The sequence below is a fragment of the Naegleria gruberi genome (assembly GCF_000004985.1).
Source record: "Naegleria gruberi genomic scaffold NAEGRscaffold_38, whole genome shotgun sequence".
In the NCBI taxonomy this organism is placed as follows: domain Eukaryota; phylum Heterolobosea; class Eutetramitea; order Acrasida; family Naegleriidae; genus Naegleria; species Naegleria gruberi.
Window position 1 is genome coordinate 242498 of NW_003163289.1, and position 26614 is coordinate 269111.

A 26614-nucleotide genomic window follows, 5' to 3' on the forward strand; every position below is an offset into this window, starting at 1 on the left:
ACTTGTGGTACAGTAATAGAGTTCACAATTCAAACCTTGGTATCCATCTTTACATTTACATACATTTGGTTCAGAACAGTTACCCATTCCAGAACAAACACTTGGTTTCAATCTAGAAATACCATCACAATCAAAGATGTTACATTCATCTCCATAGTAGGATTGAGAACAAACACAGGTATCTGGAGCAACACATGAACCACTTCCTGAACAAACCTTCGAATCATTGAATTCAATGCCATAACAGAGAGGAGTATTACAAATTTCACCACCATATTGAATCGTGAATTTTACATTTTCATCAGCATTGGTTTCAAAACAAATATCACCTACAGGTCCGTAAGTAATAAGTTTACCATTATTTTGAAGAACAAATCTATATGGATGACCAATTTGACTATTTGCACATTCTTGATTGAGGGTAACATTATCACCAAGAGAAAGAATACCCAAATCAGAAATTAGTAAAGCCAGTGAATCAGAACTATTTGTCTTGAATTCATAAACAATAGAACCAGTAAGAGTATTTTCAACTCTTAAGGAATCAGTAGTGATGAAAGCTCTATAATTTCCATTATTGGAAACAATTGAAGTATTCATTGAGAGAACAAGATTGTTTTCCAATGATGAAATAATAGTATTGTTCTCAGAAGCATCAATGCAGGTACATGTGTCAATTGCAGAACAAATACCTCTTCTTGAACAAACAGATGAATCAGTGTTTGGTAGTCCTTGACAGGTGAACGTCAAACATTGATCTCCAGTGTATCCAGCAGTGCAATTACAAGTATTTGGTGAAACACATGAACCGTGACGTCCACAGACTTCACTAGAGTTAAAGGCTATACCATAACAATCGTGGTTTTCACAATTATTGCCATAGTAACCATTTTGGCATTTACAATTATTTGGAGCCACACATGATCCCATTCCAGAGCAAACATTTGATTCATTCTTGTGAATTCCGTCACATTCAAAATGTTCACACTCATTTCCGTAATATCCATTCAAGCATGAACAATTGTTTGGAGCAGAACATGATCCAAATGAAGAACAAACTGTCGAAGCTTTCAAAATCTTTCCATAACAATCATAATTTTCACAATTTTCACCATAATATCCATTTTGACATTGGCACTTATTTGGTTGAGAACATGAACCTTTTCCAGAACAAACTGAGGCATCTGAGAAGACAACTCCTGAACATTTGTGATATTGACATTCAGCACCATAGTAACCTTCTTGGCATTCACAAGTGTTTGGAGCAACACAAGAACCAAATCCTGAACAAACATTTGTATCATTTGGAAGTTTAGAATAACAAACTTGAGCATTACATTTTTCTCCACCATAGTATTGTGTAATATTTACACTTTCACCAGTACTTTCGAAACATTTAATACCACTAGCAGAGTACAAAACCAAAGAACCATCATCAACCAATTGTAATCTGAAAGGATGATCAAAGATATTGCACTTTGTGTTATCATTCAAAGTGAATGAGGCTCCCTTAGATTCGTAGGTACGATTACCATAGACAGTAATGACACCTTGAGTTGAAATTTCCAATGTTTGATTAATCAAGGAAGTTCTCCATTGTGAAACAATTCTTCCACTAACATGTTCAACTCTAAGGAATTCATAACCGAAGGATAATGCGTATTTTCCATTAGCTGAGGTGAGAGTGCTAATACCTTCCTCAATAGCAACATTGGATTTAGCAGAACTCATAAATGTACTGTTTTCTGTAAAGTCTTTACAAGAACAAGTATTAATTGAGGAACATATACCACTTCCAGAACAAACCTCAGAGTCAATATTTTGAACACCAAAGCATTCATAAGCTTGACAAGCATTTCCAGAGTATCCGTTATTACATTGACAATTGTCAGGAGAAGTACATTTACCAAAACCGCTACAAGCATCAGTAGAATTGAAAACTTGATTGAAACACTTGTACCATTCACAATTATTTCCATAGTACCCCTTATCACAAGTACAAGAATCTGGTTTCAAACATGAGCCCTTTCTTTTACAAACTGAGGATTCATTGAATGCAACTCCATAACATTCAAAATAGTCACAATTTACACCACTATAGCCACTATTACATGAACATTTGTTTGCAGAATCACATGAACCGTTTCCAGAACAAGCTGATGTTTCGTTATATAATACTCCAAAACATTCATAGAGTTCACAATTTGCTCCACTATATCCTTGTTGACAAGTGCAGTTATTGAGAGAAACACAATCACCTCTTCCAGAGCATACTGATGAATTGACATTAATAATTCCAGAACAAGTGTGATATTGACATTTATCACCAGTAAATCCTTCAGCACAGTTACACTTATTGACTGCAATACAAGAACCACTTGAGCTACACACATACGGATTTGTAGCCATCAAACCATGGCAAACTGGAGCATCACAATTGATGCCTCTATAACCAGCATTGGCTGCATTAGAAATGGATGATTCACTATTGTTAGTAGACCAACAAAGTCCACTTTCTGAAATCAGTTCTAAACCAAAATCACTCAAGAATAGTCTGACTGTGCCAGATTCAGTACAACTGGCAATTGTATCTGTTTTTTGACTAGTTACAATAATGAGAGAGTTACCACTTAATCTTAAATTTGGTTGGGAATTGTATGACCATTGTTTTCTAACTTCCATAGTAGCTGTTTCAATAACAGAAACGTTATATTTACCAACAAGTAATTGTAAGATTTGGTTTGGTGATCTTAATGTGCTGTTTTCACTCAAAACAACATTGTCATTACTAGTAATAATTGATTCAGGAGTAATGTCCATACAAACACAAGAATCTGGTGCTGAACATACACCCCTACCTCCACAAACACTTGTGGTATTACTCTTATTGATTCCATTACAATAATAGGTATTACAATTGCTACCACTATATCCTTGTTGGCAGTTACATGTATCTGGAGAATTACATGAACCATGATTACTGCAAACTCCATTCGTATTATAAGGAATATTGAAGCAATTATAGCTTGAACATTGCTGACCATAATAATTATTATTACATTGACATTTTTCTGGAGATTGACATGCACCCCTACCTGAACAAACAGTAGCAGTATTCTTGAAACTAGTTCCAAAGCAATTATAATTTTCACATTGTAAGCCATAATATCCTTGTTGACATACACAGTTATCAGGACTAGAACAAGTACCCCTTGATGAACAAGCTGAAGAAGAAGAATGGGAAACACCATAACAGGAGAAAGTTTCACAATTAGGACCAGAATATCCAGTATTACAAGTGCAGTTATCTGGTGAAGTACATGATCCTTTTCCTGAACACACAGATGCATTAGTATATAACACTCCATTGCATGTGTATTTTTCGCAATCAATACCAGTGTATCCTGTATTACATATACAGTTGGCATTTTTACATGATCCATGTTTAGAACACACTCCTATATTATTTTCTCCTAGTGTATTACAATAGAAATTGGTACACTCTGCCCCACCTACTGAGCTAAGCAAATTTTGGTATAAGGCAGTACAAATATTACCTAGAGGATTTGCTATAACCAAGTTACCAGTATTGTCAATTACTAGATAGAATATAGATTTATCCTTGCAAGAATATACACTTGGAGCTGATGATGTAATTGCCACAGTTTCGTGATGTCTTAAAACGCTAGGATAATTATCCAAGTAGAGGTAACCATCATAGCTGTCTATTTGAAGTGCAATGCTTCCAAATTTTTCAAGAATTAATGCACCATTAGAGGTATATAATTTGTGTCTTCCATTAGGAGATATTAAGGAAATATCAGGTTTGCTAATTCTTCCTGGGTTAATTACGAATGAATTGGTTGAAGTAATCTTTGCTTTTGAACAGTCACATTCACCAGGAGAGACACAAAATCCATTTGAGCTACAAGAAGTATTTGAAGTGGACAATTCATTGTAACAATAATAGTCAGCACAAGTACTTCCACTATATCCAGCCTTACAAACACAGTTATCTGGTGAAGTACAAGAACCATGGCCGGAACACACAGATGCATCACTGTTTAAAACGCCATCACATGTGAACTTTTCGCAATTAGTTCCAAAATAACCACCGCTACAAGTACAAGCTCCTTCTGAACAATTACCTTGACCTGAACAGACACTACGACTGGTCTCCAGTACTCCATTACATTTAGTCAATTCACAATCTGTACCTGCATATACATTTAACACTGCAAGGTTGATTGCAGAACAAATATAAGATCCTTGATAAACAACCAAGTTTCCAGTATTTTCTAGTACAAGCGTATATTGAGAATTACGATCACAAGAATAAGAAGTAGAAGTAAGAGAGGTAATAGTTAACTGTTGATGAACATCGGACAACACAAGCAAATGATCAGAAACATATAAATATTTGTTGTCTGTAGCCTGCTTGAAAAGAAATTGTTGAATTGTTTCACCTTTTCGTTTCAAGTCAAAGGATTGAGTTCCTGATTGGAATTTGTATTTTTCATTTGTGGAAGTGAGTGCAAAATCTGAATACTGGTTACCATGGCTCATTTTGTAATGGTTTTGATTGACGCCACCTATTAGCTTTAGTGTGCTACATTCACATTTATCAATATCATAACATTGGCCATTACCTGAACATGAAAGAGGAGATGAGTAGAGAACTCCACTACAGTGGTAATCAGAACACCATGTGCCACTGTATCCTGTTTTACATGAACATGTATTCTTATCAATGCAAGAACCATGTCCTGAACACACACTAGTAGAGGTATTTAAAATGTTATTACAAGTGTACAAGTGACATTCAATACCTCCTAACCCAGTTGGACAAGTGCAACTTTCTGTACTGTCACATTTTCCAATACCACCACAGACAGTAGGGTCTGAATGGTTCTTTCCATTGCAGTACCAATTGTCACAAGTAGGTCCCGAATATCCATATTGACAATGACAAGTATCAGGAGCAAAACAGTAACCTTTGCGACTGCAAACAGAACTATCGCTGTTTGCCTTTCCGTGACAATAATAGGTTCCACAGGTGGTTCCAGTATAGTTTGCCTTACATGTACACACATTTGGAGTTAAGCATTCTCCATTTCCATTGCAGGCATTACCATTTGTATCGAGTGGACATTTTGTAATTTCACAATAATCTCCAAAATAGCCATCCTCACACTTGCAAGAATTTACGCCAATGCAAGTACCACGCGAACTACAAACGGATGAATTTGTTGGAGAAATTCCATTGCATGTAAATGTTTCACAGTTTGATCCATTAACCAAAGATTGTGTGGTACTTTCTGCAACGTAATAACTATCTTTTGTTGATGCATAACATTTACTTCCATATCTATCTCTTGTAACCAATTGACCATTATTTTCAAGATTCACCGTAAATGGATATCCATAACATGGATAAGTTTCCACCGTGTAAGGCATGTTTCCATAATCACCCTCAAAAGTAGGTTTTCCCAAAGCATCCAAAAAAAGTTTTGTTGAATAGTAATTATTATATATCGCCCAAATAACAGATCCTGTTTTGAGATTATAAACAAATGCGTTAGAATAATTTGGGAAACTGAATTTGTATTTTCCATTTGGTGAATACAAGGCAACACCAGAAGAATCAACTTGGAAAAAGGAATCTGACTTTGACAATGCGTAAGTTCGGGATTTAGTAGGTACATCAGCACATTTACATGTATCATAGCTAGTACAATAACCTTGTCCAGAACAGACTGCAGATAAATTGGTAGCACTTACTCCAAAACATGTGTAATTTTCACATGCAATTCCTGAATGACCAAAGTTGCATTGACAATTATTTGGAGAAACACATTTACCATTATAAGAACACGAAATTGGCAATGAACTGTCATAGCCGTTACAAGCAAACTTTTCACATCTAGTGCCACTATAACCAGCTGTACAATTACAAGTATTTGGAGCAATACATTGACCTCCAGATGAACAAACTGTTGAGGAATTCCAAGCAATACCAAAACATGCTTGTATTTCACAAGATTCTCCAATGTGACCATCTTTACATTGACATGTGTTTGGTTTAGTACATGAACCTAATCCAGAACAAACTGAACTATCGTTATGCTCGTATCCAAAACAGTCAAAATATTCACAAACATCTCCATAGTAACCTGGCAAACATGAACAATTGTTTGGTGATGTACATTGTCCATGTGCTGAACATACCGAACTATTGGTAGAGAAAATATTATTACACTCATACTTTTCACATGTAATTCCATAATATCCAGGTTGACATTGGCAATTATCAGGTTCAACACAAGTACCATGAGATGAGCAAACCAAAGATGAATCAAATGGAGTACCATAACAATTTGAAAGTTGGCAATTATTTCCAAAATAGGAGGAATTAAATGTACTGTTTGAACCAGTTGAGTAACAAACATGTCCAAGATGATAATTAACTAGCAAGAGATCACCATTATTAGTGAGAACAATTCTGAATGATCCTCCAGCACAGTCTATTTCTCCAAAGAGTTTAGAAGCACTTTCTTCAGTTGCATTTATGGAAATATAACCATAAACCAAAACAGTACCATTGGAATCAACTTCAATTCTTTGATTCCAAAGACCAGTTGACCAAGTTTTCATAATACTGTTTCCAGAAGTTATCATAATTTTGTTGTCTTGAATAATGAATTGATATTTTCCATTAAGGGAATACAATTCACTGCCGTTCATCATTACAGTAGAATTACCATCAAAATAGAATGAATTTCTCGATACAAAATCAAAACAGGTACACTTATTTGGAGAAATGCAAACACCCTTTCCAGAACAAACATTTTCATCGTTTCTATTCAAACCATCACATTCGAATTCAGTGCAATTATCTCCGTAATATCCTGTATTACATTGACAAGTATCAACTGCAATACATGAGGCAAAAGCTGGACAAGCATCAGGTGAGAATCTCGAAATACCGTTACATGCCCATTCTTGACAATTACTACCAGAATATCCTGGCTTACATTCACAGTTATCAACATGAGTACAATTACCAAAACCAGAACAAACCATACTCGAATTTGCACTCACTCCAAAACAAGTATCAAATTCACAAAAGTTTCCAGTGCGATTACTGAAACAATTACATTCATTCGGTCCAACACATTCACCATTTGAAGAACAATTTCCAGAGCAGGTAAATTGGTCACAATTCAATCCAGTCCATCCTTCCTTACATTCACATGTTGGTGGAGATTGAGTACCCTCATTGGTGAGACATTTGCCATTACCAGAACAAACTCGAGGAGAATTGAAAGTAATTCCAAAACAGCCTAAAACTGCACACTCCTCGCCAGCATAATATCCTTTACATTGACAGGTGTTTGGTGAAGTACAAGAGCCATTTCCTGAACAAACACTTGAATTATCGTGAGCAATACCAAAGCATTCAAACATTTCACAAATGTGTCCCCTGTATTCTGAATTACATTTACATGTATTTGGTGAAACACATTTACCTTTTCCAGAACAAACACTTGAATCGCTCTTATAAATCCCATAACAAGCAAACTTTTCACAAAGGTCTCCATAATAGGTTGAATTACATTGACACTTCTTTGGACCAACACAAATTCCCTGTTGATTACATTCAGATGTAAATTGAGCAGAATCAAAACATTCAAATTTTTCACAATTAGAACCAAAAGCTCCTTCAACACATGAACAAGTTTCAGGGGCTACACAATTTCCATTGCCACTACACACACTAGAATTTGAGGAAAGAATACCATTACACTTAAACTCATTACAAGCACCAAACAGATACTTGTAAGTGCTATTGACAGAGATGGTATAACAGAGCACATTGGCTGATGTGTAAACTGCCAAATCACCTGTATCTTGGAGAACGACAGTAAATTGGCCTCCTTCACAAGTTTGATCAGTAATTGGTGTTGATATGACATTGACTGTGGAATTTCCATCTTCTTCAATGGTAACATTTGAAAAAGTCAATTCTAATTGACCATTGGCAGATATTTTCAATTCTGCTTCGGAACTTTCAGAATTTACTTGATACAACAATTCATTGGTCTTGACATTCATAATGGAAAAGTTGCCTTGATTCATTGTTGCCTTATAAATTCCATAGGTTGAGGAGAGTGAACTGTTTGAAGAAAGAACAATTCCTCCTGTAGTGGCAATCTTGAAATTATCAGAACTAATCTCTCCAATACATTGACATTCATCAACGCCCACACAAATTCCCTTTCCAGAACACACCTTCTTGTTATTACTCAAAATACCATAGCATGTGAAATCTGAACAATTATCACCAGTGAACCCAGTATTGCATTGACACTTATTTGGACCAATACATTTACCATTCCCACTACAAACGTTGGAAGAAGAAGGATCGATATCATTACATGCAATATATTCACAATTTGTACCATTAGCTCCAGCAGCACAATGACATGTATCATTTGCGACACAAACACCATTACCAGAACAGACCAAAGAAATGTTTGCGCTTGGAATACCTGCACAGTAAATAGGTGGTTCTTCACTTTGGGTAGAATTGGATGTATCTATGAAGGTGGAATTATCAGTTGATGTTCCATTGTTTTCAGAACTAGTTGAATTATTATCAATCAAAGTACTGTTATCAACGAGTGTGCCATTTTCAACTTTTGTACTATTATCAGAGATAGTACTGTTATCAACAAGCGTGGAATTATCAGTCAAAGTACTATTGTCTGTTAAGGTACTGTTATTATCATCACTAGGTAAAGTTTCATTACCACCAGGTACAGTACTATTGTTATCAACTTGTGTACTATTATCATTTGTAAGAGTACTATTATCAAAAATAGTGGAATTTTCATTCAAGGTACTGTTATCACTAATGACTGTTTCATTACCACTTGGTAATGTACTGTTATTAATGAGTGTGACATTTTCAACTTGTGTGCTGTTATCAACAGTTGTTTCGTTAGCATCTGATACTGTACTATTATCAACTTGTGTACTATTATCAGAGATAGTACTGTTATCAACCAGAGTGGAATTATCAGTCAAAGTGCTATTATCTATCAAAGTACTATTATCAACTTGTGTACTATTATCATTTGTAAGAGTACTATTATCATAAATAGTGGTGTTTTCATTCAAGGTACTGTTATCACTAATGACTGTTTCATTACCGCTTGGTAATGTACTGTTATCAATTAAAGTACTGTTTTCAGCAAGAGTTGAATTTTCTCCTTTTGGCAAAGTTTCATTATCAAAGGAAGTAGTATTATCAACAGTTGTTTCATTACCACTTGGTAAAGTACTGTTATCAACGAGAGTGCCATTTTCAACTTTTGTGCTATTATCAGAGATAGTACTGTTATCAACCAGAGTGGAATTATCAATCAAACTACTATTGTCTGCTAAGGTACTGTTGTCTGCAAGCGTAGAATTATCCTCAGTTGGCAAAGTTTCATTATCAAAAGAAGTGCTATTTTCAGCAATTGTTTCATTAGGCATTTGATGCTGTACTATTATCTATCAAAGTACTGTTATCAATGAGTGTGCCATTTTCAACTTGTGTGCTGTTATCAATTAAAGTGCTGTTATCAACAAGAGTTGAATTATCTCCCTTTGACAAAGTTTCATTACCAAATGAAGTGCTGTTATCAACAGTTGTTTCGTTAGCATCTGATGCTGTATTATTGTCAATCAAAGTACTGTTATTTTCAACGAGTGTACTATTATCACCAGGTAAAGTCTCATTACCATCTGGTAATGTACTATTATCAGCCAAAGTACTGTTATTTTCAACTTGTGTACTATTATCAGAGATTGTACTATTATCAACAAAAGTTGAATTATCAATCAAAGTACTATTATCTATCAAAGTACTGTTATTATCATCACTAGGTAAAGTTTCATTACCACCAGGTACAGTACTATTGTTATCAATTAAAGTACTGTTTTCTGCTAGAGTGGAATTTTCTCCTTTTGGCAATGTTTCATTATCAAAGGAAGTAGTATTATCAACCGTTGTTTCAATACCTCCTGGTAAGGTACTATTATCAACAATTGTTTCATTACCGCTTGGTATAGTTTCATTTGCATCTGATGCTGTACTATTATCCATAACTGTAGTATTAGAATCGTTTGATCCTTCAACAGTTGAGTTCTTTTCATCTGAGGATACACCGTTATCATTTAAGGTACTATTATCAGCAAGAGTGGAATTATCAATTAAAGTAGTGTTATCAAGCAGCGTACTATTGTCAAATTGTGTGCTATTATCAGAGATAGTACTGTTATCAACCAGAGTGGAATTATCAGTCAAAGTACTGTTGTCTGCTATGGTACTGTTGTCTGCAAGCGTAGAATTTTCCTCAGTTGGCAAAGTTGCATTATCAAAAGAAGTACTATTATCAACCAAAGTACTGTTATTTTCAGCAATTGTTTCATTAGCATTTGATGTTGTATTATTATCCATAACCGAAGTAGTATTATTGGAATCGTTTGATCCCTCAATGGTAGAGTTCTTTTCATCTGAGGATACACCATTATCAACCAAAGTACTGTTATCAACGAGTGTGCCATTATTGTCATAGAGAGTACTGTTATCAAGAGTTGAATTATCAATCAATGTACTATTATCTATCAGAGTACTGTTATCAGCAAGTGTAGAATTTTCCTCAGTTGGCAAAGTTGCATTATCAAAAGAAGTACTATTATCAACCAAAGTACTGTTATCAACAAGCGTGCTGTTGTCAACAACAGAAAGAGTACTATTGTCCTCTTGTGTGATATTATTGGAAGAATCAACAGAAGGTGAATTAACAACAAGCAAATCACTACAAGTTGGACCTCCATATCCATCGTTACATGTCTCACATATTCCAGTCTCGACGTTACAACTGCCATGCTCACATATTCCATTCACATCTGTACAATTCTCTTGGCAATAAGTAGAGTTGTAAGCATAGTAAGACTCTGCACAAGCGCAATTTGCAGCTCCGCAATCACCCTTACACAATGGGTCAGTAGGGCATGAACTTAATGCAACATCATTGTCAGCCTTAATAAAAGTAATCAAGGCAAAGAAGAAGAGCAAAACTACAAGCAAAACTGCTCTCTTCTCCAGCAAGATGGTTAATTTCATTTTTTTTACAGTCAAAACTTGTGCAAGTGTATAAATACTTTTATTCCATTAAGAATACTTGTTTTTAAATAAGGACCTTAGAGGAGATCGCGTGAATCAATAGCAAATAGCATCGCCCAACACTAGTGTTGTTGAATATTTACTGGTAAGTGTGCACCTAGAGGATTTGCTTTAAATTTATCACTCGTATGTTGGTTTTCAAGATGCATAAACCACAAACAAAAATATTGTTAGGGGCACTGTATGCAGCCTTGACCTTTCAACAATAATCCCAATTCCATGTTAATCCTTCAGTTCCTTATTTATCTATTAGAAAAGTCCAAAACAAAGTTTGCTTTGAGTTTAATTACCAAGGCAATGAACCTCATCCATGTTACATCTATGTTTGTGCAAAATATGTGACACTCGATTATGTGCATCTTGTGTCCTTTTCGAGACATTTTCTGGTTCAACAAGGGCGTATTTGCTCAATAGAATGGAAATAAGGATGAATATGAACAATTTTAATTGGGGTTGCAACATGACAATCCCAATGATCAACAATTCTCATCAACTTTGTTTCAGAATAGTTGAACATATATTAGAGATTAATTTTCAATGTAATTCTTATCAAACTATCGCAAAACAACCATCCCAACACTCTTCTGAGATTTAATGAACTTATCATGGAGAAACGCCGAATCAATCAAACAACAACTTTCAATCTCCCTAATTGAAAGATTCGCTCAACAATTTCCGATCCTTCTATGGAATATTTATTGTCTATTGTAAGAAATTACAGACACCAAATACATAATCGGTCTCCAATCAAATTCAGGTAGTTCAGCCTTAACTGTTATTTCCCAAGTTTCCATCAAATTAACAAATGGTTTTGTTGCAAGTTTAGCATAAACAAGACTTCCATCTGCTGACTTTATATCGATATCAATAGTAGCAAATGAAAGGTTTTCTTCTGCATGAGCTACTTGTTCATTAGCACTGTTAAAGATCTTGTATTTTCGTAAAAGGAATGTAAATTCCTGTTCAATTTTTCCCAATGTCTGGAATGGCACTTCGGTATCGTTTTGACAGACTGCAATATCAACCTTCTGACCCAAAGAGAAGATGGTTCCTCTGCCCTCACAACTTCCCAAATCCTCTGGGGTCATCAAATCAATACGATAAGGAACAGCCCAAGATCTAAACTTCATCTTGCCCATCCTATTCGCATCCTCAACAGTTTCATTAAATATACCAAATCTTGATAAGCCAAACTCCTTTTGCATTGTTATTTTTGATCCTATAGGGAAGTACTTTAAGTTATCTGTGCTGTAACAATATTGAGGAGGAATACTGTTGATGATACCAATCGGAAGAAGAATTGCCAATGTCATAATTACTACACAGCAAAAAAAAGCACATCCACATAGTGAGAAGAAGACATTACTCTTGGACATTGCTTAATAATAATAATTTACAGGTATTGCGTTGTCTTGTTGTTGAGAGAATTTCGACGCAACTGTGTTGAGTCTTTTTTTGATAATTGAAAACTGCCTGTAATTGCTCAAGGTTCATTACAGCGAGTAGAGGCAATGTAGTAGTATTAGTATTCAACTCAACATTTTAAAAGGAATAAGTAGTTAATTAAATTGACAAGTTGATAGGTCCATTCTCGATCATTAATTCAAAGGGTGTGTTTACCCCATTTTGCTTCCATCCATTCTTTTCACTCTTTTTCAAAAATTCCAAAACGTCCTTTGCATAATTATTGGCTCTGAATTTCATCAATTGATGTATGACTTTCACAGGTATCTTACCTTTAAAGTCTATACCTATCAGCTGATAATATTTACATGTATTTTCGTCAATATGTTTGAATGCCCAGCCAACTAGTGATAATCCCTTAATAGAATCCTTAATTGGTTTTTCCTTTGGATGGTTTACTGACTTGACACACAGAAAATAGGTATCACTACTAGGGTCGTAGATTGATGAAGCACAATACATAAAGACTCGATCCTTTGCAGGCCATTTCATTCTGTAAACTTCTTGCGTAAATTCACATGCTAGGGTGGTATCTGTTTTTAGAATCCTATCAAGTTGCTCAGAGGATTTCAAAAGCTTGTCATATAATTTTCTATTTTCTGTATCTAGTAAGCATTTCATCACTTTTTTACAATTGAAAGGAAATAGTATCTCATATTTGAAAAAGTTAATCTTGCTGTCTTCTGTGGACTCCATTCTATAATTTTCAGTCGATGTGAATACTTCATAGTTTTTTCCCTTCTTGATCCTGGACCAAAATTCCTCATTCCATAAGTAGTATTTGAGTAGAGAAAAGTGTTCAACAGTAATAGATGTTACATTCAAATTTTGAATGAATGCAATAAAATTTTGATGTGTTACTGGCTTGAGTGTTGCAACCTTGTCAAGGAGTTGCTCAATAGACTCTTCCTTTTGCTTCAATTCTAGAAACCTTTGGAAACGATCACATTTTAGAAATAAGGGAAAACACAACTCCTTCAGTGTATAGGTCACGCATGCTTCTATTTCATTGAATACATTGAAATAATCTCTAAAAAACTCATCCACCGAAATGGAGTCTACATTAGAAATATGAGTGCAAACATTAATAGACGGAATATCATTATCTTCACAAATTAAATCCCCCACAAACAAATCGCCTTCATCAATAGAAGTACGTCCTCTATCACTCGTTGAAACGTCAATAGCAGTTGCATTAGAATCTCCTCTTTTTCTACTGCTTTCCAATGCTTGAGAAGGAACAGAGGAAGTTGATACATTACTATTGTTTCTACTCCTTGAAGCTTCAATCAGAGAAGTGGCTAGCTTTGTAACATCCTTAGGAGTTGATGAAAGAGAGACTCTCCGTGGACACACGTATTCATTGTCATCATTTACAAGTCTAGAAAAGATTTGTATTGACTTTTCTCTAATTGAGTGAGGTACATCAAGAAGAGTATCCTGATTCTTCCAATTTCCATCATTGATATAATCATTGTAAATTTCAATAGCAAAGTTTAGTTTGTTTGTGTTGGACTTTTTAATTTTCATCCATCCAATCTTCTCCAAACAATAATAATAATTAGAAGGTAGTGTATGATATTTGGATTCTCCGTAGGAAGATTGTGATAATGAAACCTTTCCCTTTGTATTCAGACTTGTTGTACCACTACCAGTACTACAAATATCCTCATCATCATCAAGATTACTATCCATTCGGTGGGCCATCATTGATAAACTCTCACTCGTTAAATCATTCCTCAAATATTCAACAAAACAAGTTTTAGTTTCCTCCTCATCCAAAACATCCTCAAACGAAAATACATAATCATTGACATTAAAAGTCAAGAGTGGTTGTGATTTTTCATCGGCTGATGAGACTGAACTGCTTCGTCTACCTGCTCCTCCTGATGAAGAAGCAACTTCAAAGTTTTCCTTGGTACCACTCCTTGATGAACTGCTCGCTCCATACAATGATGATGACATGTTTTTTGTGATTAGTAATGATGATTCCATCTCCACTCATCAAGTGTTTTTCCTTATGAGCATCCATGAATCTTTTGGAAGAAGATATGTTGAATAAAGCAAGTAATATTCATTATTCAGAAAATATATTCCTAACATTTTCATTCTCACCATGAACGGATTAAAGTAGGCCAATTAGTTGTTCGTCGACAACAATAATAATCTTCACATGCTGGTTGTATATTAACACCTAATAATTTTCTTTTTTTAAAAAAATGAAACTCTTGTCAATTATGTTGTTGGTGCTCTTGATGAGTACTCTTGTTGTTGTTTTTGGACAACAATCAAATATTAATAATTCAACAGGTGTTGGCATTCATGTTGATGAATTGGTTGAATATTATTTAGGAGATCCATCCGATCGTCTCTCAAAGGAAGCAAAAATTTTAACTCCTCTTGATGAACGTTGTGTAGGCACACAAAAATCATGGACAACAGCTTCTATCTTGTCATTGATTCTAGGAGGTCTAGGAATTGATAGATTATATATTGGACATGTAGGAATTGGTCTTTTAAAATTGTTTCTTGGTTTGGCCTTGTTTGGATTTTCCATCTTCAGATGCTGCTTTACCTTTGCTTTTGATACCCAAAAATTCAATAGAAAGAACAGTATGATGTGGTTGAGTTTTGTTAGCTTGGTGACAATATTCTCATTTGTTCAATTCTTATTGTGGATAATTGATTTGGTTCGTATCATGACCAACTCTGTATTGGACGGAAACAATTGTCCCCTCAGTTACTCTAGCTAGGAATTTTGAATCTTACATTCCAATAGAACATGAAAAGACAAAGGAAGTCCAACTCCAATGGATGCACAAATTACAAATTATTGTTTGTAATTTATAATTTATTCGTACGTGGAGTTGAAAAGTTTAACCTCAATATTTCCACTCCAATCTCCTCGGGGCTCAGATCAGAACTGTGAAGTTCCAGCACGTATTGTAAGTGTATACAACTGTTGCAGTAAACAATTGCTCTTCAAGTTGCGTTTATACAGTAACTTGATGATGGGTGGTTTTATTTTACAATGAGTGAAATCTCTGAAACAACCTCATCAAAATTATCGGCTTTTCTCTGAGAAGAATCTGTTTTGAACAGTTCGAAGGGGTGTATCTGAGCTGTACAACCATTCTCCTTAAATAAATTGTAAACCTTCTCCTGTTGATCTTTTAGCAACGTATTTCTAACTGCAAACAACCAAATTATGTCACTGTTTACATATTGAGAAACAAGCTTGGATACGAGAGGCCAGTGTCTGATAGATTCAATTGTCCCATTTAATGAACGTGAATTTCAAATGAAATAATTCAAACAATACGTACCCTTTTCCTTCCATTTCAAGCCATCCCAATTCATCCACTACTAGGAGAATTTTCTCTCCAACTCTATTTTCCTTCATTAAGCTTTGAAGTTTCTCCTCCAATAATTGGCTAATCTGACCAAAAACTTCATTATTGAAAATCCAACGAGGTTGCTTTGGTTTCTTTGCCTTCATATTTTCAGACATGATTGAAACTGTATCCTCAGGATTGAATTCTGGATTGAGAGTTGCCAATTTAAAAATCTTCTTCTCCTCATTCTCTCCAATTAATTTGGTAAGGAAATGAATTTCTATTGCCGTACGATGTTGTTCAATATTTACAATTTTAATTTGCTGACTATTATGAGAAGACTTTTCTTGATTCACTTGATCGCCTTGTTTCTGATCATAGATAGAAGGTTGCACAAAACCAATTACATTCACTGAGGACACCTCTCCAATAACACGTTCCAATGCTGTAGTTTTTCCAAATCCAATTTCCCCTCCAACTAGGACGACACTATGCAATTTTTCGACCATTTTTAATAATTGATTAGGATCCGATGATTCGTAATTTGAAGCCTTGCTGATTGTTGTATCGTTGCCCGATTAATGATGAAGAATCTCCCTGCCAGTGTGGTTTCAATATTTTTTTATATTTTATTAAATCATTGGAATTTTGTACAAAGGTCTCATTTGGTTTCCAGTTTTCTATTCTTCTTCATGATGTGTAAAAGATTGAAGTGATCACATGAAGAATTATTAGAAACGAAACAAGTATTGTTCATTTAAGGACTTTGCAAGGCATGATTGAGACTTTTAATTTGGTTTAGGCGCCCTCAGCATGCTTTGTAACAATTTGCAAGATTCAACTACTGTACGAATCTCATTCAACCTCAATGTATTTACAGTAAAATGAGAAGAAACAAAACGAAAGTATCATCCCAAAAGGAATCAACACAAAATATCAACTTATAAATAACTCATTACGTTCCGTTTCCGAGACAATAAATCATCAACACTTACTAAAATCATCTTTTTTTACAACCTAAAGTCTCTTTTAGGGTCTTCCGAATCCGAGGAATTTATTTCCTCTCCGGTTTCCTCTCCGAAATACGGAGTTCTTAACTGTAAGGCAAAGCAAGGACCACAAATAGTCGTTGAAAATCATGAGTGACCTCAGCAGGAGACAAATTATTTGACTCGCAACACGACAAGCATTTTCTACCCTTCAAAAATAATAATCAAGCATTTTCTTCCCAACAACACAGACCCACTTCAAAATGCCGATCCACACAGCTGTGCAAATCATACGGGCTTTGAGGTACCACGAACATTAAACACTTAGAAAAAAAACTCTCAACCGACACTCCACAAAATCCTCCTTGGACTCCTCTTCACTTCTTCAAAGGCTTTAACTCCTTTGATTTTCCAATTACCTTCCAATAACAACAACAACGAGAAGATTTTGTACACATCCAATAATTAGTGGTGCTGCATCTATTATAACGTTTGTGTCTTGACAACTGTTTAACTATATATAATTGACACAATTCTAAACTCTCTCAAGTTACTGTATCTATCTGAGAATCATTCCTTTGCAATAAGCAAAACAACAACAATCAACTACTATTATCACATTGACTCAATTGGACGTTGATCCTTTGTTTCTGAAAACTCCCTCTCTCTTGTAAATATATACATTACACTCACATACTTTGACAACAAACCCAGTTAGTTTGTAAATATGGTCTCAAAGAATCAAGCCAACATTGAAACAAGTGACTCTGCTTGTTCTTCACCTCAAAAGATTAAAAAGAGCAAAAAGACAAGTCAACTGACTAATTCCCCACCAAGCATTCCACTCACTCTTACCCAAGTTCTGCCAAAGCAACGTAAAGAGTACACCATCCAGCAGAAACGTGAGAAATGGAGTGATGAAGAACACGACAAGTTTATCGAAGCCATTAGGTTGCACGGCAGAGATTGGAAGAAGGTTGAAGAATTTATTGGAACCAAGACAAGAAAGCAAATTAGATCCCATGCTCAAAAGCATTTCGAAAAGATGAAAAAGACTGGTGAAGAATTTCCAGCTCCAAGAGCAAAGAAAAAGAGTTCCAAACCTTATCCATCCAAGTAAGTATATTTTTTCACATGCATTCTAATTTTATTCACAATTTATTTAAAATTCCATCCATCCACCTTAATGAACTCTTAACAGGAAAACAAATGAGATTTACAATGCCTTGTCCAATGAACAAATTGTCTCCAACTTGAAGAACATCCCTAATGAATTTTTTGAAAAGTTGATTGCTCAACATGATGTCACTGATGCTATCCGATTGATTCACTTGTTGGTAACGACAGACTCTGCCAAGACTTTCTCTGAACAAGAAAGAGCACTCATAAAGACTATTATACACAATGCTAACATTCTTTCTGAGAAGCAAAGACAATCATCCATGAGTAGCGAGTCCACCAATCACTTGGTGTTTTTATTATCGATTTTTACTAATTTTGCTGATTTGTTTGATTCTAACGATAGGTCAAACAAGGTATCTAGTCCAACAAGCCAAGCTGCTGCTAGCACTCAATCACCAAAACCTAAGCATGCTTCTGAAAAGAAGGAGTCAACCCCAGTTGTTAAAACAGAATCCGTTGATGATTGGAATTCCTCTGTTAATGCACTTGTTGTCGAGGAAGAGCTTGCAGATTTTAATCAAGTTCTCAACAATCAAAAGCATCAACAACAACAACACCAATTATTGCAACAACAAATGGAATCCAACCAAGCCCTCAATCCTAATGCTTTGTCTTCGATATTCCCACATCTTATGCTCATGAACTCAAAGGCAAACATGTCTACCAACCAACAAATGCCATCCACATCTACTGTCGATGTCATGAATGCAATGATGAGCTCAGATGCTGATCAATACACTCAATACTACAATGTTATTGATAATGTGAGTAGTGCCTCATCATTCTCTGGTGAGGAAAGAGATTCATTCTCACAGACCTTTGATGATGGTACTTTTGGTATGATGTCCAATCCTCACACTACTACAATGCTTAATCCAATTGCACTTTGTAATCCTATTACAGTTTGTCCACCTCAACAATTCATGTATATTCCAACCATTTTGCTTCAACAACCAGCTCCAGAGCATTTTTGTAATTTCCAAATTCCAACCAATACCTTGTACATAGCGCAACAACCTTCGACGAATCCTCAAAATTTTGACCAATCTATCTTGTCCTTCTTTGATCAAAAGGACAATGAAGAGCAATCTGATTCATTCAATGTAAATACCATTTTTGACACTTATTAAAGTACTTGTAAATATTCCCATTTCTAATAATTATTCATGTGTTCCATTCTTATTTTTCAACTTCATCAATCTTAGTTTCCATCATTACTTGAACTGTCTCTCAACCAATTTCCCAATGGTTGTGTTCTGTAACTTGGTAAATGGGAAAGACACAGGAAAGACCTGTCATGCCATTTGTTTTTAATTTGATTTGTTTGAGAATCTTTGAGATTTATTTAAATGGGGATAGGAAAAATCGAACCGAAAAATCATTCCGTAGATTACAAAACTTACAAAAAATCTATTTGAAATCCCAGCCAATTCAGAAAGTCTTCTTTTTCAATTAGAAAAACATCCATTTTCGTATTAAAAGAAGGAAAATTAGAGAAAAATTCTTGATTTTTTACCACTTCAAATTATTGAATGAATTTACATCATTGCCATGTACTTTTTAACATCTTGTAAATAGGTTGTATAATATTCAATATAGCCAGTCCATTCATGCCACAATCGAACCACAGGTGTATTCAATCCAGTAATCATTTCTCTGTGAACCAATTTGGTATTTCTCTTATCCAAATCCTCAGCAACCACAAAGTAATGATCCCCACTGAAAATATACTTGTGTACCATGACTCCAACCCATCCAAATTGATATGGATATTGCTTTGGAGACCAATGAGAAAGAACAACATCAGTTTTACCCAATTTTTCCAAATCCACTTTAAACTTGGTTTTTCCAACTATCATACTGTTTGTTGGAGCATTGGCAGGATCAATTTCATACAATCCTTTCACCATTCCGAGAGGATAATTCCTCTTATCAATAATATATTTAAATACTTGATCAGGTGTTTTGTTTTCAATCACTATTGAACGATCGATCAGGAATGATAATTTAAAATCATTATGGTACAATGCATAGGAATAGAAAAGTCCCCAAGCTGCAGCCAAACTAATAGCAATCTCCTTGTAGTACATTTTTTAATTAAATTGAAATATGATGATTCTTCGACTGGCGATGCTGATGAAATATTGCGAGTCAATCAAAATGCTGTATGGAATGAAACTTCCTCTTCAATTTGAACTCGGATATGAAATAGCTTCAGCCACAATATTGAATTTAAATTGATTAACAATAACCCATGCAAATTTACACCAAAAACTAGAATATTCGATGAGAATTTTTATTTTGTTTTGAATTTTAAAAAAATGTTCGTTAGATAGCGCGGCAATTTGTTGCTAGTATTCAATTATGCTTCTTGAATCATCAAGTGGAGACACAATTAATAGGAAAATCACATAAAACATAAAACATCACATGACTGCAAAAACAATTAGAACAAGATGAAGATAGGCTACGTTGGTATGAATAGGGCACTCAAATTAACAACCTCCAATACAACCCGATTGAATAATGTTTCTCCAAAGAAGATTAAAGAAAAATTGCTAGTTAATATTGATCACTTGAAAAAGATGCTCAAGTGGAATGTTCAGAAGAATTTGCTCTTCTTTAGAATTGGAAGTGAATTTGTGCCATTTGCTAGTCATGAAAAGGTTCGGGATGAAGAATTCAAGCAAGAATTTAATTGGATTGAGGAATGCGAAGATGATCTAAAGGAGATTGGAAAGTTTGTAAAGGAAAATAATATTAGAATTAGCATGCACCCTGATCAATTTGTATTGATTAATTCACCTGATATGGAAATATTCAATAGATCCTATGAAGAATTGAACTATCACGCTCAATTGATGAATACTATGGGATTAGATACCACTCATAAATTCCAAATACATTTGGGTGGAAAGTATGATGACAAGAGAAAGTCAATGCAAAGATTTGTTGATCGATACAAGAATAATTTGAATGATGCTATCAGGGCTCGATGTGTATTGGAAAATGATGATAGAATTTATAGTTTGGAAGATGTGTATTGGATACATCAACAATGTGGCATTCCAATTCTCTTTGATACATTGCATCATGAATGTTTGAATTCAAATGGTGACTCTTTAGAAGTGGCATTCAAGAAAGCTGCTAGTACTTGGGATCCGGTTAAGGATGGTGTTCCTCTTATTGACTATTCAGATCAAGAACCAGGTGCACGTATTGGAAATCATAGAAAGAGCATTGAATTGAAGCATTTCAAGAAGGTAATTTGTGACAAGTTAATGAAATGCAAGAACGATGATGGAGAATTTATTGAATTTGATGTCATGTTGGAAATCAAGGATAAGGACGCTAGTGCCATTAAGATCTTACCAGTCTTTTTAAAAGGTGTTGAGGATAGAGAAAAGGATCCAGAACCAACTGAGGATGACAATCAAGAAGATTTAAAAGTCCAAGTATTAGAGGAAGATGAGGACGAAGCAGTATCGAGTGAGGAAGAAAAACCAAAGAAGAGAAAGAAGGCACCAACCAAGAAGGCATCCACTACCAAGAGAAAGAAAAAATAAACCAACACTCAATATTTCAATAACAAGGATTTCTCACGTTCTTATTTGGTGGTTGTGTAAAGATAGGGGTGTTTGACATGATATGGACACGATGCCCTTTTGATCTGTTGAGTGAACCGACAGAAAAAATGCAAACAACGATTCTTATTCACCTTCTGCTGACATTTCTATGTTTCAATCTTGTGAGACAAACAAGAGCAGCATTCCAGTATAATAACTCACTCACACAAGTTCTTCATCCAACACAGGAATGTCTACTAAATCCACCTGTTAATAATTTCTATTATTCATTCCTGTACACAATTGACTCACCACTACAGGATTATTGTGGAATGAATTATAGTGAATCATGCTCCTCGATTTGTGGAAATACCATCATTATGAATGTCAAGTCAACATCAAATCTTGATGAAATGACAGGATTGATTAATTATTGTTTGTATTGTGATAGTTCAGAGTCTTTGGAATTTAGGAAGAAATTGGTGGACGGAGAATGTGCTAGTTTTGCAATAGGAAATGCAAATGTTGGACCGAAACTATACGAAATGATGGAATATCACTGTGGAGAAAATAACATTCCTTTGGTTGATCTGAGTTTCGTCAATACGGATTATTTTAGTCGAAATCTCTACACATCCAAGAATAGTACTCTTGATTGGAAAACGATTATTTCTCTCTTTTTTTCCAAATATTACCCTTCATCACAATATTCGAAACCTCCACCATTGGAAATTCCTGTGCTTTGTTGGTGTAATTATCAAAATGCAGATTCTCAAACATTCTCCCACCAATGCTTTGATGTGAATTCCAACTTTCTAATGTACAGCTATAGAGTAAGTCCTCTCATTCTGACAATAGTTTTCTTTCTGCTATTCATTCTTCATTTCATCTTTCTGGTAATTCCTAAATTTACAGAGAGAATCATCAAGCTCAAGAAGGCCCTCTCATTTGACCACGAATTCAAACCAACCTCCTTCAAAATCAAATACACCATCCTCCATTTCATTCACATTTCCATTCATCCACCAGTTTTATTTTCCATTACTTTGTTTTTACCATTCATTGAGAATTTGATCAGAGTTTTGAGTAATTATGCATTTTTCTATTCATATTATATGAATTATTTTGTTGGGATATTTAGAGGATTGGGAGGATTGTGTGGATTGTGTGCGTATAGTTCTTTAGTCATATTGTGGTCTCACTCAATTGACTTGGCGAATACGAAGAAGGAACAACCAATGTTTCTTTCAAAGATTAATATGGTCATTCTGGGATTGGTATATATTGGAGTGGCCATTACACTGATTACACTATTTGCTCTCTTTCTTACCATTGATCAAAATAGTGCCTATATAGTTGTGTCAGTTTCGGCTCTCATTTACACATTGAGTTTCGTATTGGGATTTATAATATACGGCTTTAAAATGATTCACAAACTCAGAGCTAGTAATATTTGGGAGTACAAATTTACCAAATTCATACTTTCCATCTCAATCATCTCCACAATAGTTTGGATATTATCAATCCTAATCTTTATCACTTACTCATTTGGATTTGACATTTTTGGAAATTTCTTTGGAAATGCAAGAAATATCATTTTGGATTTATGTATAATTTCAATGACCATTCTCTCCTCCTACATTACTATCAATGAGGAGGGTTTCAAGAGATTATATGGTGAGAAAGTGTATCTCTTGATTAGTCTTTCATGTTTCTCATTGAAGAATCATGATTCAAAGACTGGTACAATGATGAATTCGAATAATTATTTGAATACTGCTGGTGGAAACAATAGAAATAAGGAAGATTTCAAAACGAGTCAGGAATTGGAATCAAAAGAAGTAATCGATCAAGTCTAGCACTTTTACTAACTTTGACTTGTTGAACAATGAAAAAGGATGAAATTATTATTGGAAACTACAATAATTGTAAAGGTCAATTAGAAAGATAATTGAATATTTAACATGCCTTCCATTGAAATGAGTACTTGGTATAGAATTACAACATTCCATCCAATGGAAAGATTAGTTTAAAAATAATTCTAATCTCATTGAGGTCGTACTTGGCAATATCAATTAAATTAGTGATTACATGACTATTGTGGCGTCTTTTTTTATTCCCAATAAAGCTAACGCTCCAATGTAACGAAACCTTTCGTGTAATTCAAAAAAAAAATGCAGAAAGTTATTTTCCTATTGCTGGTTCTGATATTTATGCTTGTGAAAGAGCAAGCTCACGCGTATTCGAATGTTTATTCTGTCAAGAATACTGTGCAATCATTTTGTTTCTCTCCCAACGGACTTTCTCTCTATCTAGCATCGCAAGATAACGCTATTCGAAAGATGGACGAAATTCACCATAATCACATTCAAGCAGTTGCTTGTGATCCTATGGCACATTCTGGTTACAGCGGTGATGACAGCGATGCCATGTTGGCTGGCTGCCATCTGTCAAACAAGCAAGGAAGCTTGCAAGTTTTGTATGGAAAAGTTTATTTTGTTAATGGCTTGGCGTTGAGAATGGTTGATGAACAAGAAGGTATCATGAAGACTATTCTTGAAGATGACATTTCATCCATGTATGTGAATGACTATGAAGAAATTATTTATGCCTCTGGTAATTCGATTAAGAAACTTTCGGATGGTTTCGTCCAAGTTTTAGCAGGTGGATCAGAATGTATTGGTGATCAAGATGGATTATTCATGAAGGAAAGTTGCGTTTCACCAACACATGTTGTTCAAGACGAAAGATCTGAAGGAGTAATTTACTTTTACGATGAAAAGTTAAAAGTCATTAGAAAAATCAAAGACGAAATTGTTACCACAGTTCCAGGAAGTAAGTTTACAATTAATTTTTGAGAATTTAATGAAAATGAATCAATAGCCAGTGGATTTTCAATCTTTGACGTAAAACATGGAATGGTCTATTGTTCAAATGGTAAATTGATCAAGAAAATTCAACATGATGGAACTTTCCAAATTTTGAATGGAATTCCAACAAAGTCTACAATTTCCATGCTTAAAATTTCACCGGAATGGAGTGAAGATGAAGTTTATTTCATTTCTCAAAATGGAGATCTCCAAAAAATCAATTATCTTGGAAAATTGGAAACAATTATTTCCAAATCAGTTTTCAAACCTAAATTTTATAGAACTAGAACAATTTTACAACAATTTGAATATAAGGGAAATAATAATACTTGTTTCTATTATTGTAATGGAACAACCAATGGTACTGTTAATGGAAATAGTTCAAACTTTGGAAACAATACTTTTGGTAATAACACATTTGGTAATAATACATTTGGTAATAATACTAATGGAAATGAAACAAAGCCAAATAATGACAGAATTGACTATTATCCAACTCCAATTCTTCAATCACAGGTTTCTGAAGATGGATCTGGTGTTAGATTTGTAATTACATTTGGTAAATCGGCTGCGTACACTCATCGTTTATTCTATGTCCAGGATTCGAAATATGACACGAAACTTTGTAAGAATACCTATTTAGAAAGAGCCATTCCAATGACTCGGTTAGAATCTTCAGATATTACACTAACTCAAAACTATTCTACCAATTACATTCCATTAGCTAATTTAATTAACAATACTTCAGTTGATAAGAAATTGACAGCTGACTATTTACAATTAACTATTAATTTGGCTTTGGAATATATTGACAATGAGGGTGAATTTAATGGAGGATTCTGTAGAGCTTATATTTACAAAACTTCACAAGTTATTAATGTGTTTTATTCCACCAACATTATTTCATCACTTTCTGTCAATAAGTTACTGGACTATTCCTATAATATTTATCCTCAACTTGTTACAACAGATAGTAACAGTGGTGCTGGTAGTTTAATTGTTGAGCTCATGTTAGAAACTAGCAATCTCTCACTTATTCAATTCACATTCCAAAACTCTACAAATCCAAACAGCAATTTCATAATCAATAATGTCGAATATCAATTCCAATCAAAATCATTCAAATATTGGAAGATTTCCATGAAAACTGCTTCAAAGGCTTTTGATTTCACAGGAACCTCACTCTTCTACTCTAAATTTGAATCAACCAGAGGATATATTTTCAATGATTACATTCCACTCGTCATTAATTATCAAATTGCAATTCCTCCAGAAGAAAAAAACACAACTGTGAAATATTCGCTATCTCTCTCTGGAAATGACTTGGTACCAAAGTCTTCATTCGCCCTTGGTGATTCAATCTTTGTAAGAATGACAGCTCAATTCAGTTATGGAACTTACAAGTTGAGAGCCAAGTCAGCTGTCTTGTGTTGCATGAAGGAGTTTAGTCCTGCACCAATTTATGATCCTTCCAAAAATTTATTTGGATGCTCCACCTATGATTCTAACACAATGGATGTTTGGAAATCTCTCTATTCAGGATTTGTTTCAAATTCTCAAATGGAAATTGTAGAATTCCCATCTCCAGAAAGTACTCACATTTTCAATTTCAAACTCAAATATGATTATTTCCCTGTGAGAAGTAGTTCTTACACTGCTGCTTGTTATATTCAAACAACTGGTGGATTAAAGGAACCTAATTCTAGAGAGATTCATTCTGAAAGTTATCCAGAAACTGAAGTTCATCCATTGAGTGTCATTATTCCAGAAAGTACTCAACCAAAACCTATTACTTCTACCAAGACTGTATCATCTGTCAATTCTTTGCACAGTTTCAATTTGATGATGGTTTTATTATCACTTTTAATTGGTCTCTTTATCATTTATTAAGAATAATGAATAAATAATCTTTGAATTATTCTAATTGATTAGTTTCAATTTCTTTTTCTAAGTTTCATTTTACAATTAA

At 34.5% G+C, this 26614-nt stretch overlaps 7 protein-coding genes across 7 annotated transcripts in view; 4 read left to right on the forward strand and 3 right to left on the reverse strand.

Annotated features, from left to right (window-relative positions):
* NAEGRDRAFT_50767 (uncharacterized protein) overlaps positions 1 to 14698 on the reverse strand; it is a gene marked incomplete at both ends in the record, with an annotated part of 25577 nt that extends 10879 nt beyond the window's left edge. The window contains 2 exons of the mRNA XM_002674754.1: positions 3 to 8600; positions 12976 to 14698. Coding sequence (XP_002674800.1) covers positions 3 to 8600; positions 12976 to 14698 — 10321 coding nt within the window. The remainder of the gene's footprint in view (positions 1 to 2; positions 8601 to 12975) is intronic.
* A 224-nt stretch (positions 14699 to 14922) lies between these two features.
* NAEGRDRAFT_80537 (uncharacterized protein) lies at positions 14923 to 15867 on the forward strand (the record flags this gene model as incomplete). Its single annotated transcript, XM_002674687.1, has 1 exon — positions 14923 to 15867. The coding sequence occupies one exon, from the start codon at positions 14923 to 14925 to the stop codon at positions 15454 to 15456; it is 534 nt and encodes a 177-aa protein (XP_002674733.1). The 3' UTR covers positions 15457 to 15867.
* A 104-nt stretch (positions 15868 to 15971) lies between these two features.
* NAEGRDRAFT_70132 (uncharacterized protein) lies at positions 15972 to 16547 on the reverse strand (the record flags this gene model as incomplete). Its single annotated transcript, XM_002674755.1, has 1 exon — positions 15972 to 16547. One exon carries the CDS (start codon positions 16545 to 16547, stop codon positions 15972 to 15974), a length of 576 nt encoding a protein of 191 aa, XP_002674801.1.
* An 822-nt stretch (positions 16548 to 17369) lies between these two features.
* On the forward strand, positions 17370 to 19500 carry NAEGRDRAFT_80538 (myb-related DNA-binding protein). Its single transcript, XM_002674688.1, has 2 exons — positions 17370 to 18143; positions 18229 to 19500. The coding sequence occupies exons 1-2, from the start codon at positions 17755 to 17757 to the stop codon at positions 19337 to 19339; spliced, it is 1500 nt and encodes a 499-aa protein (XP_002674734.1). The 5' UTR covers positions 17370 to 17754; the 3' UTR covers positions 19340 to 19500.
* A 247-nt stretch (positions 19501 to 19747) lies between these two features.
* Positions 19748 to 20299, reverse strand: NAEGRDRAFT_70134 (uncharacterized protein; the record flags this gene model as incomplete). Its single annotated transcript, XM_002674756.1, has 1 exon — positions 19748 to 20299. The coding sequence occupies one exon, from the start codon at positions 20297 to 20299 to the stop codon at positions 19748 to 19750; it is 552 nt and encodes a 183-aa protein (XP_002674802.1).
* A 366-nt stretch (positions 20300 to 20665) lies between these two features.
* Positions 20666 to 21775, forward strand: NAEGRDRAFT_70135 (uncharacterized protein; the record flags this gene model as incomplete). Its single annotated transcript, XM_002674689.1, has 1 exon — positions 20666 to 21775. The coding sequence occupies one exon, from the start codon at positions 20666 to 20668 to the stop codon at positions 21773 to 21775; it is 1110 nt and encodes a 369-aa protein (XP_002674735.1).
* A 2174-nt stretch (positions 21776 to 23949) lies between these two features.
* NAEGRDRAFT_80539 (uncharacterized protein) lies at positions 23950 to 26567 on the forward strand (the record flags this gene model as incomplete). The annotated part of the gene is made up of 2 exons (XM_002674690.1): positions 23950 to 24610; positions 24659 to 26567. 2 exons carry the CDS (start codon positions 23950 to 23952, stop codon positions 26533 to 26535), a joined length of 2538 nt encoding a protein of 845 aa, XP_002674736.1. The 3' UTR covers positions 26536 to 26567.
* Positions 26568 to 26614: the final 47 nt, after the last annotated feature.